This window comes from Terrapene carolina, unplaced genomic scaffold (assembly GCF_002925995.2).
Source record: "Terrapene carolina triunguis isolate 2854851 unplaced genomic scaffold, T_m_triunguis-2.0 Scaffold449, whole genome shotgun sequence".
Taxonomy (NCBI): domain Eukaryota; kingdom Metazoa; phylum Chordata; order Testudines; family Emydidae; genus Terrapene; species Terrapene triunguis.
This window is the reverse complement of record NW_020664800.1, coordinates 2,623,015-2,643,277: the sequence shown is the minus strand read 5'-3', so window position 1 is coordinate 2,643,277 and position 20,263 is coordinate 2,623,015. Positions and strand designations below refer to the sequence as shown.

Here is a 20,263-nt window from a genome sequence, read left to right as displayed (position 1 = left end):
GCTCTGACCCTCAGCTCCAACTCCGGACTTCTGACTCCGGCTCTGACCTTGGGCTCCAATTCCTGGCTACTGACTCCTGCTCCAACCAGTATGCATGACTTCCCCCATCCTGATCTCTGACAGTTTGAGCAGCCATAAAAGCACAAAAAATAAGGGAACTACAGCTGATACGGTGATCATGGATCCAAGAAAGGCCAATATCTTTGTCGGACATCGTGAGAGCCCTACAGACCTGAAAGCTCAAGCCACGCTGCCTTCAGCTCTAGCCCCTACTTCTCATGAGCCCAAGCTCCCCCTGCCTGACAAGTTCAGTGGCAACGGTGACAAATTTTGTAGTTCCTAAATCAGTGTTGACTCCAATTTCTGCTATGCCTGCAGTCACACCCCGCGTTACAGATCCTGAGGAGAGAAGAGACCCATCAATAGTCTCAACCAGATCTGGATGGACCAGACGTGTATGGTGGGAACAGCATGGCTTAAGTTCATAAAGTTACCTGAGGCCCCCGAGTCGACCTGGGGCTCTAGAGGGATCTCGGAGCTTACCGATAGTCAAATTAATAGAGGTATTCACAGCTGCATCGGAAATTTACTTGGGAATCCTACTGCATTGGCTGTGGCCCATGGATGCTGGGAACCGCCGGAGGCGGAAGACGACCAGCTTGGCTCGGAACACCTCCTAAGGGCTGGGGACCTGGCATTTCCTGGCCCCCGCTCCACCCAAGACTTTGCTGGACACATCAGGCAAGATGGCCAGGGTCCTCACAATATAAGCACAAGCCTAAAGCCTGATGTTGGTTCTTCTCCAAGTTGGAGAGGTACGGGCGAGCCTGGTGAGCTAGCATGAGCTCTGATGCCAGTCAAGACCTGCGTGTCTGGGATGTCAGGGGCACAGGGAATGGTGGCTTCTGGGGAAAAAAAATAATAATTGTATGCTCATGACACCACTCCATGAGGCGATCATCCGTTCTGATACACAAGCCAATCAGATTGTCCAAACTGGATGGAGGCTCCACCCACGGAAGCTCATCCTGTATCGCCTGGTTTAACTCCAAGCGGAAATAGCAGCACTGTGTTGCCTCATTCCACCTGGTGTCAGAAGCCAAACGGTGAAATTCAGCAGCGAACTTGGCTATGGGCTGGCCTACCTGCTGTAAGGCCTGAAGGGTTGCCTTGGAGGTCCCCATACAGTTGGCATCACCGAAGATGATGGATGTAGCTTGAATGAATTCCTCTAATCATTGCAAGAGGGGGCTGGACTGTTCCAGGAGTGGGGAAGCCCTCTCCAGTCAACAAACTTAAGATGAGCCCCACACGGGCCTGGACTGTGGGGAATGATCGGGGGTGTAGAAGGAACAGGAGCTCACATTGGTTCAGGAAACTCTCCCCCCAAAACTTGTCCCCATCTCCAACCAATTTGTTGGGCAGCAGACTCCTCGGCTCTGGGAGGGGCAGAGCACGAGGACCCAGCAGAGCAGCCTGCACTTGTAGGGCCACGTTCTGTGATTGCCGGGCAGTTATTTGCACTTCCAGGTTCTGGATGGAGTCCACCAGTTCCGCTGGCGTTTTAGTAGCATCCATGTTAGCACCAAGAGCCCCTGGCCCCAATATTAAGGGCTCGCAATCTGTCAGCTGACCAGGATGGGGCGGTTTAGCTCAGTGGTCAGAGCGGAGCTCAGGCCTAATGGTTAGAGTCATAGTCAGGAGCCAGAGCCAAGGGTCAAACTGGAAGGCAGGAACTGAATACCAGAGCTAAGGGTTGAGCTGGCGTCTGTTGTCAGAAGCCAGAGGGCAGGAACTGGAGTGAGCAGGGTATCAAGCAAGGAGAGGTTCAAGGCAGGAGCAGGACAGAGGCAAGGCTCAGTGCAAGGCAGGAGCAGCTGGAATAAGGTAACTCAGGAGCAGGCACAGTGCTGGGTAAGAGTGTTGAGAAGCTGGCCAGTTGCTGCTGGTGGCCTCTGTAGCCAATCAGGTAGCTTGCTGCAGGCCAGCTGTACTGAGGAAGCTGCCCGGAGACTAGCTTTGCTGCAGGCCCGGATCCCTGACACACCGAGTGGAAAGAGGCCACCCAGTGTTGTTTTTTCTGGCTCGGCCTACGTGACGATATTAAAGATGAACTGGCGCGGGTGGACCTGGATGTGTTAGTTAATCTGTGCTTCAAGATCAATGACAGCCTGACCGAATGCCACAGAAAAAAAAGGTCCTCCCTGCTCCTGCTAGCCTCAGCCCCAGAAGGGCGGGGTTCTGGGCACCCTTCTCCCCTCCCCAGCAGTCCACACCCACGCTTGTCTGCCGCTACCCTGGTGATGGCCAATCAGCATCCAACACATCTCCAACTCTCTCTCTGGCTGCAGCCCCTTGAGATGCCTGACACCATCATAGAGGCACTGGTAGACTTGAACACCTCCGGCAATTTCATGGATCTGGAGTTCGCCTAAGCACACAAGCGCCCCATCCAGTGCAAGGTCTCCCCCAACTTAGAGGAGTCCACAGATGGGTCACTCCTTTCATTGGGACTGGTCACCCACCAGATGGCTCCCTTTGAGGAAACTAGCTTTTGAAGCCACCAAGAAATCCTCCATTTTGGGCCAATTCATGCACTGCATTCATTAGTTGTCCTTGGCATCCCTGGCTCGTCGCCCATGATTCATGCATCTGCTGGTGGTCAGTCACAATACGCTTTGACTCCCGGTTTTGCTGACAATCCTGTTTCCCTAGAGCCAACCGGGGACCAGCAACCCTTCGAGGTTTACTCAGTCCTCCAAAGAATTCAGAGACACAAAGAAAAGATTCAAAAGCAACCCCGGCAACCCACTGAACTTCTCCAACAGCTTTAGGGACTCCTGTTCAACAAAAAGAAAGCCAACACTCTCCCACCACATCACTGCTACAACTGCTCCATCAACCTCCAGCCAGGGGCAGAGGTTCCCTTCAGGCGCATTTACTCTCTCTGAACCCAGAGTTACCTTGAAGAAAACCTTCAGAATGGGTTCATTTGCCCTTCCATGTTTCTAGCAAGAGCCTGGATCTTCTCTGTGGCAGAGATGGCTCCCTCTGGCCTTGTTTGGACTACCAAGCTCTGAACAAGATTACAATCCGAAATTGGTACCCCTTACCACTTATTAATGAGCTGTTCAGAAGACTTTGCTCTGACAAGGTCTTCACAAAGTTGAACATTCACAGAGCTTATAACCTGGTGGGGATCCGGGAAGGAGATAAATGGAAGACCACCTTCTGGACCAGGTACGGCCTCTTTGAGCATTTGCTCATGCTGTTTAGGTTGTGAACCCCCCCCGCAATTTCATAAATCCTGCATTTTATAAATGACATCCTTAGGGGCACGCTGGACCAATTTGTCATCATTTACCTGGATGACATCCTTATTTTCTCAGAAAGTCAGGCCCTCCACAATCATCAGGTGCGCAGTCTTGGAGAGATTCTGCCAAAACCACCTCTATGCAAAGCTTGAGAAATGCGAGGTTGGTAGGGACAGAGTGGAATTCTTGGGCTATATCATCTTGCCTGAAGGATTCACCATGGACCCGTGTAAGGTAGAAGCAGTATCCAACTGGACCACACCCAAGGACATCCATAGGGTGCAGCAATTCCTAGGGTTCGGCAGTTTCTACAGGTGTTTTATTAAAGGATTCTCTAGCCTGGCTGCACTCATAAAGCCACTCCTGCAAAAGGGGGCCACGTTTGTTTGGTCCATGGATGCTCCCTCAGATTTTGATTGACTGAAGAGGCATTCACTTCAGCATCCATCCTGCTTCACCCACTAAACCATTTAAGATGGAAGCCAATGCCTTGAATTTTGCCATAGGTGCAGTATTGTCTCAATATGTGGGCTCCAGCAACCAACTCCACCCTTTTATTCTTGGAAGCTAACCCCAGTGGAAAAAAATTATGATATTTGTGACAAAGAGCAATTATCAAGGTGGCTTTCGAGGAGTAGCACCACTCCTAGAAGAAGCCCAATTCCTGGTCCAAGTCCTGACGGATCACAAGAACCTGGAATATCTACAAACTGCTAGACACCTTAACCAGTGCTAGGTCTGCTGGTCTCTCTTCTTCACTAGCTTGGTAACTTATCACCTAGGTATGAGAAACGGGCAGGCGGATGCCCTATCCCGCAAAAATGAATCTCTCAAATCTGGTGAAGAGAACTCTGCCACCGTGCTCAAAGTATCCAACTTTGTCAATGGGCCAATCAACAACAGTCTGACATCCTCCATCCACTCCCTGCTCCCCAGTGACCCTGAATGATGTGTGTATCCAACCTGACTCTGGTTTCAGATTAGAGACCAGCCTTCTCTATTGTAAGGGTTGTATTTATGTCCTGGGGGAGGGATAGCTCAGTGGTTTGAGCATTAGCCTGCTAAACCCAGGGTTGTGAGTTCAATCCTTGAGGAGGCCATTTAAGGATCTGGGGCAAAAATCTGTCTGGGGATTGGTCCTGCTTTGAACAGGGGGTTGGACTAGATGACCTGCTGAGGTTCCTTCCAACCCTGATATCCTATGGAGGAACAATCTAGCCTTCAGGTATTGAAACTATGGCACAATTTGCTGCTTGCAGGCTATTTTATCCAATTCAAGACCCGGAATCTGGTCTCAAGGACCTTCTGATGGCCAGGCCTATGAGCTTACATCAAAGATTATATAAGGTCCTGCAGCCTCTTCACCTGTACCAAGAACCCACGATCAAAACCCTTAAGTCTCCTCCAGCCTCTGCTCACACTTCCATAGCTATGGACTTCATTGTAGAACTGCCATGCTCCCAGGGACAGTTGGTAATCCTGGTGGCCATCAACCTCCTAACAAAGATGGATCACTTCATTCCACGCTGAACTGTTCCTACTGCATGGGAGACAGCTCAGCTCTGCATGGAAAATGTTTTCCACTACCACAGGTTATTGACAGGTATTATATTGGATCAAGGACCCAATTCTGGTGGGAATTTCTCAGACCACTTGCCATCGAGTCCCTCACCTCATCCAATGGACTAATGGGCAAACAGAGAGGGTCAATCAAATCATGGAGCAGTATCTTCGCTGCTTTCTGAGTTACCACCAGGATGACTGTCCCCCCTCCGCTGGGCTCTGCTGAATTTGCATATAAGAAACAGACTTCAAAGAGAAACAGCAGAACTAAAATTCATTTGCAAATTTAACACCATTAATCTGGGCTTGAATAGGGACTGGGAGTGGCTGGCTCATTACAGAAGCAGCTTTTCCTCTCTTGGAATTGACACCACCTCATCTATTATTGGGAGTGGACTACATCCACCCTGATTGAATTGGCCCTGTCAACACTAGTTCTCCACTTGCAAAGTAACTCCCTGCTCTCCATGTGTCAGTATGCAATGCCTGCATCTGTAACTTTCACTCTATGCATCTGAAGAAGTGAGGTTTTTACCCACGAAAGCTTATGCCCAAATAAATCTGTTAGTCTTTAAGGTGCCACCAGACTCCTTGTTGTTTTTGTAGATACAGCCTAACACGGCTACCCCCTGATACTTAATCCCCACCTTGACTCACAGCCCATTCTTTGCTAACTATGGCTTTCACCCCTGCTTCAGTCCAGATTTACCCATGAGGCCCCTAGTACCGGATGCTGCAGATTTAGCCTCCCACCTACACTGGGTGCATAGGAACTCAAGAAACACTTGCAGTCTGTCAAAGAATCCTATAAACACGGAAGAAGACCATGAGGCTGCCCCCAATCTGGCCATAGGGGACAATGTGCAGATCTCTGACCAGAACTTAAATCGAGCTGCCCATCCGCCAAACTAGACTCCCAATATCTAGGCCTCTTCACGTTTATAGATCAGGTAAACCTGGTGGCCTTCAGGTAACAGATCCAAGTCCTTGAAGATATACCCCTTCTTTCACATATCACTTCTAAAGCCTTACACCGAGAACCCATATCCAAACCCTCCAACCCCCCACTGCCACCCATAACAGTCTGCGGACAAGAGTATTGGTCCAGTGAATCCTCAACTCTAGATGAGTTGGGGGAGGGCCCTAGTACCTGGTGGACTAGGAAGGCTACAGTACAGACAGGCAATCTTGGGAACCGGTAGACTACATCCAACCTCAAAGCATTTACCCAGAGCTGTGCTGGTTCCTGCACCTGCTTGTTCCCAGCCCAGCTCCTGCCTTGGGCTCAGCCTTGCCTCACTCCAAGTAACCCGGCTCTGACCCTCAGCTCCTATTCCTGGCTACTGACTCCTGCACTAACCACTAGGAATGACCACCCATGTCCTGGTCTCTGATACAGCTCAAATACTTCCAACTCCAGGGAATGCCAAGGGTGTTAATTGGCCAAGTAGCTGTAATTCACAGCCCATTAACACCCTCAGAGCCCCCTGGAGTCCTGTGTACACTGCCAGTGGAAACTGAGGTCACCCTATATAGTCTAAAAAAACAGGACAATTTAGCACAACCTCAGCTTGCAAGGGCTGTGTACACATGGTCAAATACTTCGGGCTCCAGGGAGCTCCAAGGGTCTTAACTGGGTTTGAACTACACCTAAGTGGCCAATTAACATCTCTGGCTTTCCCTGAAGTCCAAAGTACTTGATCGTGTAGACTTGCCCTGACTGACTGAACCTCTGGAGGGAGATGGTATCTAATGTCCACGCTGAGGCATTCACATCCCATACCACTGTGCACATGTCCTGCTGCAGCCTGCTGGGGGCAGATCCATCAGATCACCAGGGGGAGCAGAAGGTGGTAGTTAATGGGGGGACATTCACTGGATGGAGAGATACTGCGACTGCTAAAATGATAGTTAAGCCCCATGTCATGAAAGCCCATCAAATGCTCACAGGGTATAAAATCTGGGTTAAAGTTCCTGGGGTAAAAGCCTTCACTCTACCTACAGCATGGATTTCAATACAGACCCAGGAAAGGTCGGGGCGCTGGTTGTAGGTATGTTGTCCGATATTCCATATTCTTTGCTTGTGGGGAATAACATTATGGCTTTAAAAGCAGAAGGGGCGAAGCAGGCCCCCTCAATTAGCACCAGACCTGCAAGGGATTGTGTGGCCAACATGCAAATGGGGAGGCTGACAGGGAGGGGAGGGTGTCTGCCGCCTGAATCAGGTGTATACAGACACCCCTGAGAGCAGGGGTGAGACAGCCTCCTTCTCCAAGCGAGGGATGAGACCGACTGACGTGAAGGGCAATCTGAAGCCCCGGCCAGGGAAATCAGCTCCCTGCCTACCCTTAGCAGCGACCCCGGGGCAGAACAGAGCATGGTGATCGCAAGTGTCTCTAGCCAAAAGCAGGAACCCGCCAGGGGTAGGATACGTACAAGTAGAGTGTAAAGCACCTGCTGGGGTGGGAGCTGCTGCTCTTGTGGCCAGAGCCTGGCCTGGAGCCCGAGCTGCTGCCAGCCCGCTGCGCTCTGGAGGAGCAGCTCAGTTTTAAAGGGCCACAGCCGGCACCACGCACCCACTGATGCTGCGGTGCCCCAGGGTGCCTCACTCATCACCCTTGCAGCCAGGGGGCTAGAACCAGCTGCCTGTCCCCCCCCCCCACGTGCAGAGCAGCCACTTACAGGTAGGAGCTGAAGACACTGTTCAGAATTATGAATATTTCAGAGTTACAAACAACCTCCATTCCCGAGGTGTCCGTAACTCTGAGGTTCTGCTGTACAGCCAAATGCCAGATCATACAAGACTGTAGGTCACATTTACTAGATTGGGGACTGGATCCTGGCAAGCAGTGACGATAAACTTTAGGTGTCGTGCTGGAAACCAACTGAACAGGATCTCCCAGTGTGAGGGTGTGGAAAAATGGGCTAATGTGAGTCTTGTATGTATAAAGCAGAGGAATCTCACATAGACGTAGGGACGTGGTATTATCCTTGTATACAGCAATCCTGAGACCATTACCTGAACACTGTCCACTTTGGGTGTGGATACTTCAAAAGAGATGTTGAAAAATTGGAAAGGATTCAGAAAAGAGCTACAAGAATGATTCAACCTTTGGAAAACCTGCCTTACAGCAAGAGACGCGAGAGGCTCGTTCGAGTTAGTGTAACGAAGAGAAGATTACAACGGGGGATAGCTCAGTGGTTTGAGCATTGGCCTGCTAAACCCAGGGTTGTGAGCTCAATCCTTGAGGGGGCCATCTAGGGATCTGGGGCAAAAAAATGTCTGGGGATTGGCCCTGCTTTGTGCAGGGGGTTGGACTAGATGACCTCATGAGGTCCCTTCCAACCCTGATATTCTATGATCATGATCTACATGTACATACATGAGAAAATTTCTGATAATGAGGGCTCTTTAACAGAGCAGACAAAGGCATGGCTGGAAGCTGAAGCTAGATAAATTCAGGCTAGAGATAACATGGAAGTTTTTAATACTGAGGGTAATTAACCACTGGAACAATTTACTTAAAGATGCAGTGGATTCTCTGTCACTTGAAGACTTTAAACCAAAACTGGATTTCTCATTCTAAAAGCCACTCTCTCGCTCAACCACCAGTCGCTGCGTTGGATGCAGCAATCACTAGCTGCGGTTTCTCTGTCCCGTGTTAAGCAGGAGGTCAGGTTAGACGGGCCTAATGGTCCCTTCTGGCTTTAAAATCTATGAACCTGTGAATTGGACAGGTCAGTTATGCATTGCGTAACAAACCATTTCCTTTCATCGGTTTTAAAGTCTCTACTTTCAGTTTTCATGAATGTCTCCTTTTATCGTGAGCAAGGGTGTGTCAAGGCAGATGCTTTATCTTCTCTATACCATTCCTTAGTTTCTATACCTCTATTTTAACCCCTCCTCTATTTAAACACTCCAAATCTTTTCAGCCTCTCCCCAGGGGTTGAGCTGGCCAGTTTGTGGTAGTTGGTTTAACTGTACTTTTCCCAGGGCAGCTGGTCTAACTGTACTTTTCTTGTGCTCAGGAATCTCTGCTTTCATTTAAAAAAATGTAAATGGTTGTGAAAATGCCCTTTAACTTGTGAACGAATGAGTCTGAAATGATGGCTCTGGGAGAGATGTACTCTTCCTCCTCTAGTTATTGCCAAAGATCATTCACTGAAATTACCTGACGACAATGTAGCTCTTTCACTGTCATTGAAAGCATGGGAGAAAGAGAAGGGACAATCAGATTGCAAAGAGCTACTGTGAGTGGAGTCTTGTTTTGGCAAGTAAACTAGGGGAGCTTGGTCTGTGGGCAGAGTCTGAGAGAACATCACTCTTTTTCCTTCCAATTTAATCCATCTCCCCTCATGCCTCTACCGGCTTCTAACCATTCTCCTCACCTGTCACTGGACCCTTCTTTTCTGCTGTATCTTTCCAAGATAGGGTGACCAGTACTGATGAGTTTTCCAGGGAAGGACATCATACCAATTTATATAATGACATTATATAAATTATATATTATTATTTCCTGTCCCAGGTATCCTCACAGTTTTCTCTCTAGTGCCACTGCACACTAAGCAGGTGTTTTCACTGCAATGTCTACAGCTATGCCCAGAACTTTCTCCTAAAATGTTATAGGAAATGTAGATCCCAACACAAATCATTCCTCCCAGTGTGCATTACTTGGCGTTCGTCAACACTGAATGTCACCCATCATTGTGATGCCCATTCACCTAATGTGCTCAGGTCCCACTGAATTCCTTTCAGGCTCCCCTAGTCTTGATTTACATAAATTTTCCCATCTGACTGCTCACCCCTTTTCTACATGATTAATTAATATACTAAACAACACTGACTCTAGGACCAGATTCTGTTAATTGATCTCATCTTTATTAATCTTACTGTTTGTTTTCTACCTCTTAGCCAGTTTTGAACTCATGACAGAACTTGACCTCTCACCTTTCACAAATGACAACTTGTACGGGACTTTGCCAACAGCTGTTTGAAAACACAAATAAACTGCTTCTTCTTTATCAAGTATTTTACTGGCACTCTCCAGGTACCATAGGAGACAGGAGAGGCATGTCTCTCCTTAACCGGAGCTGTATTTCCCCTGTCATGTCATGGTCATCTAGACACTTCATATCTCTGTCTTTAATTATTGTTTCAGCCAATTTTCCAGACACTGAAGTAAGGCTCATTGGTGTATACATCCTGCATGATCCCAGCACCTTTTCTAAATGTAGGTACATTTGTTATCATTCAGTTCTGTGCTGTAGTATCTGATTTTAATGAGCGATTGCATACATTTTTTAGCAGCTCGGCGGCTTTGTTCTTAAGTTCTAAGTTCTTTCCGAATTCCTGGTGGTACAACTTCTGTCCTGGCAACTTGTTTCTCTTTACTTTCACAGTTTGTTCTAAGGCTTCCTTCTTCTCCTGTCTGTATCTAAGGATGTCTGGTATATTACTTGGTATGTTTCTGTACCTTCACTGAGTGAGAGTGGCTTTTAGAATCACATGTCCAGTGAGAAAACTTGCATTTGCAAGTTCAAAATATTCTCTAAAATTCACTTCAAATGAGCTGTTTCTACAAATATTTCTGCCCATAAAGTAATTCATTACGATACACTAAAGGCCACAAACAGAGTCAGAGCCAATGCAACTTCGTATTGAAATAAACATTGAACAGAACCTGCGTGGAGGTATCAGTCCAGAACCAGAATGCTGAGGAGAATCTGGCATCCTGTGTCCCACACTGACAAAGCCAAGATCTGGGGAGAGGGGAAAGACTGCAGTACCTTCATAGAGGTGAAGTTCCTCTGCCGGTCAAACTGAAACTCCATGTCGACAGAACCTGTGCTGAAGCTCTCATTCTTCCAGCCGACATAGTCATACCCTGGCCACACACGGTACTGGTGACTCTGTGTGAAATCGTCCAGTCCCAGTACGCCATCTGTTAGCTGGCCCAGACCTCCATACAAATGCCTAGCAAGAAACGGCTCATGGTTAGGCAGAGCACCAGAGAAGAGAGAGAACAGAATCACAAAAAGAACAGGAGCACTTGTGGCACCTTAGAGACTAACAAATTTATTTGAGCATAAGCTTTCGTGGGCTACAGCCCACTTCATCAGATGCATAGAATGGAACATATAGTAAGTACTTAAAGTATCTTCACACCTTCTTGTCAACTGTCTGGAATGGGCCATCTTGATTATCACTACAAAAGTTTTTTTTCTCCTGCTGATAATAGCTCATCTTAATTAATTAGCCTCTTAGAGTTGGTAGGGCAACTTCCACCTTTTCATGTTCTCTGTATGTGTGTATATCTTCTTACTATATGTTCCATTCTATGCATCTGATGAAGTGGGCTGTAGCCCATGAAAGCTTATGCTCAAATAAATGTATTAGTCTCTAAGGTGCCACAAGTACTCCTGTTCTTTTTGCGGATACAGACTAACACAGCTGCTACTCTGAAACAGAATCATAGACTCTTCCGGGTTTGACCTCTATTCCTCTCTTGATACTGAGAAAGGATTGATTTCATTATACCTACGACACCCTGGAGAGACGAGTACCTAGTTTCAGTCCCGACTATCTCCTGAATGTTCCCAGCCACTCCTTGACTCAAGGCAGCTTCTTCTGTTTTGAGGGACAGTGAGAAGCCTTTTCTCTACTCCTGCATGAGAAGCTGTAGCCAAGCGGCCAGTGCAAAAGCAGAGATTGGAGAAGATATCACTGGGCTCAGAGCCTTTCCAGAGTCTGATCAGAACACAAGCAGCTCAGGAACATACATAGGCAGTTTTCTCTTGCTGAGTGGTTTAGGCAGGGCCAAGCCCTGCACTGGATACGGCCAGCAGTTTGTGTGCTGATCTGAACCATTTGCCAGTGAGAGCAAAACACAGAAACTGCTCTCTCTGGTGCACTGGCTCTGCTCCAGGGATTTGTGTAGACCCTGCCTGCTCCCCTCCCCTGGGAGAGCAGGAGTAAACGGTCCTTGTGCGCCACCATGCAGATTGGGCAAGGGCAGTTACCATGGAGACCCTTGTGCAGATGTGCAAAAGGGGAGTCTCTTGCACCTGAGCAAGGGACCTCCAAATCCAGCCTGTAGACAGCAACACACCCAAACTCTGACTCTCCTGAGAGACGGTGGTTTTGGATTTGGGCAGGACTTTCCAGGACACCTGAGTTAACCTCTTAGATGGAAGAGCCCCTGTGGAGTGAGGATAACATACTTCAGACATTTCGCTCCTGCAGACTATTCTAATGTCCTGGAAACCCTTAACAGAGTTTCCGTATGGGCCTGATTGTGTCTCCTTGATCTGTGCATGGAACTCACCTGTGCGTGGAAGGGGATCAGCAACCTCCAAGGCAATTTTTCAGACTAATCGTTTATTTGCTGAAAAATGCACTTGCCGTCAACCCAAAACCATTTGTGACTTTGACATGAAGGAGGGGGCGGGACCCACCTTACAGTCCAGTTGATGGGGCACTTACTTGCGATGTGTGGACCCAGATCTGAATGATTGCTCTGGAGCAGGGATTTGAACCCCTACGTTCCCCCCTCCCATGCGAGCATCCTAACTGCCAGGCTATCCTGAGGTGGGGCTTTTTCACCTGTCGAAGCTGTTCCACTTTGTATAAATAATTAAATATTCATTGGCGCAGGGACTTGAACTTGTGTTAACTCCCCCCAGCCCCCTGAGGAGTTCCCTAACCACCAAGCTACTGACTCATTCTTATCCTTTCTCTTTGGATAACTAAACTGTCAGACTTTAACAACTCTCTATTCAGCACATGCGAACTGAGAGTTTTTTCAGAGCCTTTTATCTTATCCAAATTTCAGCAGGTTTTCACAGGGACAGTCCGCAAAAGGCATTTTGCTGGCATGAGGGTGACCCGGTGGCAAAATCTCACGTCCCTGCTGTACAGCATGGAAGCTCTAGAACTTCTCAATGAAACGGTTGTAAGACGTTTTTAACATGTGCAAAACAACATTTTTTCCTTAATTTTATTCTTGGAAGCAGCTGAAGTGTTTTTGCTGAAAATTAACACACACACAAAAAAAATCAGCCTGAAACAGACACCCAGCATAGAAAATTTCAGCCAGAACTGTTCAAGTTTGGCAAAGTTAGAACAAACTGAAAACAGGGTCTTATAATGGGAAGATTCTCTATATCCTAGTAAGGAGGGAAGGATGGAAGTTGATACAGTTCAGGTAGGAACTGAAGAGAAAAAGTCAAATGAAAAAGAATCCCATTCAATTACATCACATAATGGCAGACAACTGACAAATTTCATAAGTGCTTGGATACAAATGCTAGAAGTCTAAATACTAAGGTGGGTGAACTTGAGTATCTGATATTAAATGAGTATATCACAGAAACCTGGTGGAACAATGATAATCGATGGGACATGTAATACTAGGGTACAAAATACATAGGAATGACAGAGTAGGTCTCCCCGGTGGGGGAGTTACACTATATGTGAAAGAAAGCATACAGTCAAAGAGAATAAAAATCTTAAATTAATCAAACTGTACTATAGAATCTCTAGAGATAGAAATTCCATGCTTGAATAATAAGCATATAACAGCAGAGATATACTAGCGATCACTTGACCAAGATGGTGATGGTAATTGTGAAATGCTCCAGGAGATTAGACATGCTATACAAAATAGAAAACTCAATTAATAATGGAGAATTTCAACTATCCCCATATTGACTGACTACATATCACCCCAGGATGGGATGCAGAGACAAAATTTATTGACACCATCAATGACTGCTTCTTGGAGCACCTAGTCCTGGAATCCACAAGAGGAGAGGCAATTCCTGATTTAGCCCTAAGTGAAGCACAGGATCTGATCTGATCCAAGCTGAACTGCTTGGTAAAGTGACCATAACAATTAAATTTAACATCCTTGTTGAGGGAAACACCAAAGAATCCCAACAGTGTAGCATTTAATTTCAGAAAGGGGAACTACACAAAAATGAGGAAGCTAGTTAAACGGAAATTAAAAGGTACAGTCCAAAAAGTGAAATGCCTGCAAGCTGCATGGAAACTTTTTAAAAGCATAATAGATGCTCAAATAAAATGTATACCCCAAATTAAAAAAAAAATGTAAGCGGACGAAAAAAGTGCCACTATGGCTAAACAACAAAGTAAAAGAAACGGTTAGAGGCAAAAAGGCATCCTTTAAAAACTGGAAGTTAAATCCTACTGAGGAAAACAGAACGGGGCATAAATTCTGGCAAGTAAAGTGTAAAATTATAATTAAGCAGGCCACAAAAGAATTTGAAGAGCAACTAGCCAAAGACTCAAAAACTAACAGCAATAAAATGTCTAAGTACATCAGAAGCAGAAAGCCTGCGAAACAGTCAGTGGGGCCACTGGACAATCGAGGTGAGAAAGGAACATTCAAGGACGATAAGGCCATTGCAGAGAAGCTAAATTAATTCTTTGTATGAGTCTTCACTGCAGAGGATGTGAGGGAGATTCCCACACTTGAGCCATTATTTTTAGGTGACCAATCTGAGGAACTGTTCCAGATTGAGGTGTCAATAGAGGAGTTTTTGGAACAAATTGATAAATTAAACAGTAATAAGTCACCAGGTCCAGATGGGATTCACCCAACAGTTCTGAAGGAACTCAAATATGAAATTGCAGAACTACTAACTGTGGCATGTAACCTATCATTTAAATCAGCTTCTGTACCAGATGACTGGAGGACAGGTAATGTGACGCCAATTTTTTAAAAAGGCTCCAGAGGCAATTCTGGCAATTACAGGCCGATAAACCTAACTTCAGTATCAGGCATATTGGTTGAAATTACAGTAAAGAACAGAATTATCAGACACAGAGATTAACCTGATTTGTTGGGGAAGAGTCAACATGGTTTTTGTGAAGGGCAATCAGACCTCACCAATCTATCAGAATTCTTTGAGGGGGTCGACAAACAGGTGGACAAAGGTGATCCAGTGGATATAATGTACCTGGACTTTCAGAAAGCCTTTGACAAGGGCCCTCACCAAAGGCTCTTAAGCAAAGTAAGCAGACATGGGATAAGAGGGAAGGTCCTCTCATGGATCAGTAACTGGTTAAAAAACAGAAAACAAAGGATAGGTATAAATGGTCAGTTTTCAGAATGGAGAGACAGGGGGTCTGTACTAGGACCAATGCCGTTCACCATATTCATAAATGATCTGGAAAAAGGGGTAAACAGTGAGGTGGCAAAATTTCAGACAATACAAAATTACTTAAGATAGTTAAGTACAAAGCAGAATGTGAAGAGTTACAAAGGGATCTCACTAAACGGAGTGACTGGGCAACAAAATAATAGATGAAGTTCAGTATTGATAAATGCAAAGTAATGCACATTGGAAAACATAATCCCAACTATACACTCAAGAAAGAGATCATGGAGACATTGTGGATAGTTCTCTGAAAACATCCGCACAATGTGCAGCAGCAGTCTAAAAAGCTAACAGAGTGTTAGGAACCATTAGGAAAGGGATAGATAATAAGATAGAAAATATCATAATGTCACTATATTAACCCAGGGTACTCCCAGTTTTGGTTGCCCGTCTCAAAAAAGATATATTAGAATTAGAATACGTACAGAGAATGGCAACAAAAATGATTAAGGGTATGGAACATCTTCCATATGAGGAGAGATTAAAAAGAGTGGGACTTTTCAGCTTGGAAAAGAGATGACTAAGAGGGGATATAATAGAGATCTGTAAAACTGTGACTTGTGTGGAGAAAGTGAATACGGAAATGTTATTTACTCCTTCACATAACACAAGAGCCAGGGGGTCACTCAATGAAATTAATAGGCAGCAGGTTTAAAACAAACATAAGGAAATACTTCTTCACACAACAGACAGTCAACCTGTGGAACTTGTTGCCAGAGGATGTTGCGAAGGCCAAAACTATCTCAAGGTTCACTAAAGAACTAGATAAGTTCATGGAGGATAGGTCCATCAATGGCTATTTACCAAGACGGTCAGGGATGCAACCCTATGCTCTGAGTTTCCCTAGCCTCTGTTTGCCAGAAACCGGGAGTGGAGGACAAGGGATGGATCACTTGTTAATTGCCCTGTTCATTCCCTCTGAGGAATCTGGCACTGACCACTGTAGGAAGACAGGACACTAGGCTAGATGGATCATTGATCTGACACAGTGTGGCCAATTTTATGTTCTGAAGCATGCTGGTAAAAGTGACTCTGCCAGAGTGGGAATTCTCCTTCATGGACAGCATGGAAACATAACAGCTCTCCTGGATCACGGTGGCTACTCTTTTCACATAATGAACATCCTTCTATGATAATCCCAGTATCACAGATCATGCCAAGCCATTGCTCTGGTCTTGGGTTCACCTCATGAAATCCATTATGGACTTCACTATTATCCCTCGGATACTATAATGATGGGCAGTGATATAAAACCCATAGATAGAGAGAGAGAGATGTAATTGAGAATTTCTTTTTCTGGCACTCAGGAATGACTACCATTCCTCTACCAAAGAGAAGTCCTGCTCCTTCATAAGCCAGGGACATCATCCTTCTTTTCTCTTGGCCATGTCATTACTGTCATTACTACTTGGAGCTGTGACTCTCCTTTAGTGACTTCTTGAACGGCTGCTGTGCTAGCAGGCCTCCCAGCCTGACAGCATATATCCATCTCTCCTCTGCAAATGAGTCTCCCTTTTCTGGAGGGGATTCAACCATTATTGTGAATGTCGTCTCCACCAGGACCCTCAGCCTGTGTGGGTGTATTGTACTGCGAGGCTGTGCTTCTGGAGCTGCAGAAACATTCTCCAAAAGTGTGCTAATGGATGGCTTCCTAAAAGGTGCCTCCAAAGGCTTGTGATCGGTCTGAATTAGGACTGTTATTGCTGAAAGTAAACTAATGAAACTTTCTCATTGCATACAAGGCTGCAAGCAACTCTTTCTCACTCTCTGCTTAGCTTTGTTCGGCAGTATTAAGCTCTTGTGAGGGATCTGCTACTGGCTTGGCTTTCTTGTATTAAACCTGCTCTCAACCCATTTTCCAGGGCATAAAACTTGAGAATTGAGAACTGTTGGGGTGTGGAAAGGGGCTGGATTACTGGAATCTAGAAACTTCTGGAAGGTAAGCAGGGGCGAGATAATATAATTCTACATCAAGGTGGCTGACTCTTTTTATTTGCCAGTCTTCACTGCTGAAGTCACTGGATAATTGTTTCTCATTCTAAATGTAGTAAATATGAATGCTACAGATCATGCTAATGGGTGACTAGGTTGTAGGGCTCGATTCTACCACCCATACTTACCCTGGGTTGTATTTTACTCACACGAGAGGTCACTCTCAGATTGGATGAGCTTCTGAAGTCAAGGGTCTTCTGGTGATGGTGCATATTGGCACTAATGACACTGCATCATAGATTATAGATAACTGCAGGGAACTGGGAAGGGTACTGAAGAAGAAGAATGTCCAAACCATCTTCTCAGAGGCTGTTCCTGTCCCGTGAGCAAAGGAAGGCAGAAGATTCTGGAAGTGAACCACAGGCTGTGAAGTGGTGTAGGGTAAGGTAGAGTAACACTGGTCCTCCTTCTACAGGAAGAGGGGGCTGTACAGTGTGGATGGCCTCAATCTCAGCAGAAGGGGAACCAATCCCCGCAGGACAGGCTAGCTTGCGTAGTCAGGAGGGCGTTATAGTAGTAGCAAATGGGGAGGATGAACAGAGGGAAGACATGAGGACTTAGCTCAAAATGGAGATTTTGAGAACAACATTAATCAAGAAGCACACAGACATGAAGAGAAGACATGAACTGCCTACGCACCACTGCTGGGAGCCTGGGTAACAAACCAGATGAGTTGGAATTGCTTGTTTATGAGCATAAATTCGATCTAGTTGGTTGGTATTACTGAAACCCGGTGGAAAGATTCACATGACTGGAAAGTTAAAATCAATGGTTATAACTACGCTTGGCAGATTTTTTTTTTATAATTCTGATAGATAATATCAATGTTTATTTTTAAGCATTTTATTTTTTTTATCTATTTAAATATTTATAGTTGCAGGAAATTATGGGGGATCAGACAATAATTATTTAATGATAGTAGATGTTGAGATTCAAAAAATTAAAGCTTTGTAACCATATCCAAAGTAAATATCTTAAATCAAACGGATGGGCTGTTTACCACACACTTGCCCAGAAAGGGTTAATGAAGATCGAGAAGGGGGCTAATTAACCCCACAAGCCACAGCTGAGGGGAATCAGGTGGCTAAGTAATCCCATGACTGAGTCAGACAGCCCAGCTGAGGAGAAATGAGCTGGGCTGGGACTATAAAGACAGGGAATTGGAAGCAGAGGGGTGGCTGGGAAACTCTGCAGTCGCTCCCTGGGAGAAGGGAGGGGCTTTGGGGTTAGCAAACCCAGCGGGGAAGGTCGGGTAGGGCTCAGGGAAAGGCAGTAAAGTCTAGACGGGAACAAGCCTTGACTGCTAGCTAGAGGGTCCCTGAGCTGGAATCTGGAGTAGAGGGCGGGCCTGGGTTCCCCAGCCACTGAGGAAATGGCACCATGGGGCAGTGACTGAGACTGCTCGTGTGCAGAGAGACTTTGAAAGACTTTGATACCCTGGAAGGGGAAAATGCATAGAGTGACCTGGCTGGAGGTCTCGTGCTGTGAGAGAAGGGCTGCAGACCCAGAGAGAGAGGCGGAGAGGCGGCATGCAAAGGGGGCTGACCCGGAGAGATGGCATGGAAGGGGCGCTGACCTCACGCGCTATTCCCCAGCGTTACCAGGAGGAGGCGCCATCCTAGCAGTGAGTGGAGCACCCCATCACAGTTGGCGGAGAATGCGGGCAATGATGGTCACCCTGATACAAAGGGAGTCTGAAAGACTGTGCAGGAGATTGCCCCTGATAGAATGGGAGTGTGAGAGACTCACAGACGGTTTGAGACTGCTGCCCCTGATACAAGGGGAGTGGGAAAAGCTGTAGAAGAGACACTTGAGGCAAAGGGACAATGAGGCTGCCATGTGCAGAGGCCTTCTTTGTGAAGGGTGGGTGTACCCTCTCACACTGGACCACAGAGCTGCCACCCACTGTCCACCTCTACCACCTGATCTCCTCAATGCCAGTGCAGGTCTAGCCAGACCCCCAAGTTGTAACTTTGAGGTGCCAATGGTGGTTAGACAACCTCAGTCCTAGAAGTTGCTGTAGTTAGCATTACCTCTGTCTTGCCTGGACTGAGCCTCAACCATGCCCCGATCTCTGGAACCTCCCTGGCAGAAAGCCACTCACAGCAGTTTCCTCCACTCCCCCATGGAGCAGCAGATGGGTTAGCAACGTTAGTGACCGACAATAGCAAAAGCAGCTGACATATCTAATAGTACAAGCAGGGAGACCTGATCAATGTCCATCACTAGGAGATCACTGACCAATGCAATAAGTGCAGCCTCGGAGTCAAACCCTGGTTTGAACCCAGCCTGACAAGGGTCACAGGGCTCTGACGCAGACGAGTCCTGTGACAGCTGTGTCTCTACAACTCTCTCCATCCTTTTAACCAAAAGGGAAAGGCAAAAACCTGGACAATAGCTGGCCATATAACAACGGGTGTATGCAGAGCCCCTTCATCCCGCCGTCTCCAGCAATGGACCCAATACTTTCCCGCTTACTTTCACCAGCCAGAAGGGCATGGGTCTGATGCACTACAGGCCTGCATGCCCTTTAGGGACAGTATCTGCCCAACACATCACCAGAGGAATTAAAACAACCACATCCCTCAACTAGCAAAGTGGCCGATTCCAGAAGGATTCTGGGACTAAAAGTATAGCGATAGGCTCAGGGACAAAGAGGAGACAAGATGCACAGTGCCAGAGAGAGACCAGGGCCGCCAGTCCCACCTGCGCTCCTGGAAGCCATCGTAGGTTGAGTCATTCAGGTAAATGATGGGAGAGCCAGGGGCCGCTATCGTCCCTCCCTCAGGGATGCTGTAGGACGCCAAACCATCTAGAAAAGAAGGCCACAGAGCTGAGAAAACACGTCAGCAGCCGCTTCTCGTTTTCTCTGTCCACAGGGTTTCCTCTTCCTTCTTGATCTGAGCAAACATTGGTCAACAGGAAGCTGTAAGGGCCTGGCACTCACTGCAAGAGTGGGGCAGCCAGTGTGTCCTCATCACAGTGCTGGGGACAGGCAGCCCAGGGACCCTAGGTAGCCCCTGTAGAAGGAATATGAAAACGGGTCCTTACCAAACCAGATGCAGCCGTAGAGCTCCACCCTCATGCAGACAGTCATGGGCAGCTCCGTTACAGGGATCACCCGGATATAACGGGCAATGATTGGGGGCCGAAGATCTTTCAGGACCACATCGTATGTATCAATGTTGCCTTGAATCACCTGGAAACAGAGG

The 20,263-nt window shown here is 46.8% G+C and overlaps 1 protein-coding gene across 3 annotated transcripts in view; it reads right to left on the bottom strand.

Moving 5' to 3' along the window:
- The window catches only part of LOC112118926 (discoidin domain-containing receptor 2-like), a 139,814-nt gene that overhangs the window by 37,016 nt on the left and 82,535 nt on the right, over nucleotides 1-20,263 (bottom strand). For all 3 annotated transcript variants that reach the window (XM_026658488.2, XM_026658490.2, XM_026658489.2), the window contains 3 exons: nucleotides 20,103-20,250; nucleotides 19,758-19,863; nucleotides 10,665-10,851 (listed from right to left, as the gene is read on the bottom strand). In XM_026658488.2, the coding sequence (XP_026514273.1) occupies nucleotides 10,665-10,851; nucleotides 19,758-19,863; nucleotides 20,103-20,250 (441 nt within the window). The remainder of the gene's footprint in view (nucleotides 1-10,664; nucleotides 10,852-19,757; nucleotides 19,864-20,102; nucleotides 20,251-20,263) is intronic.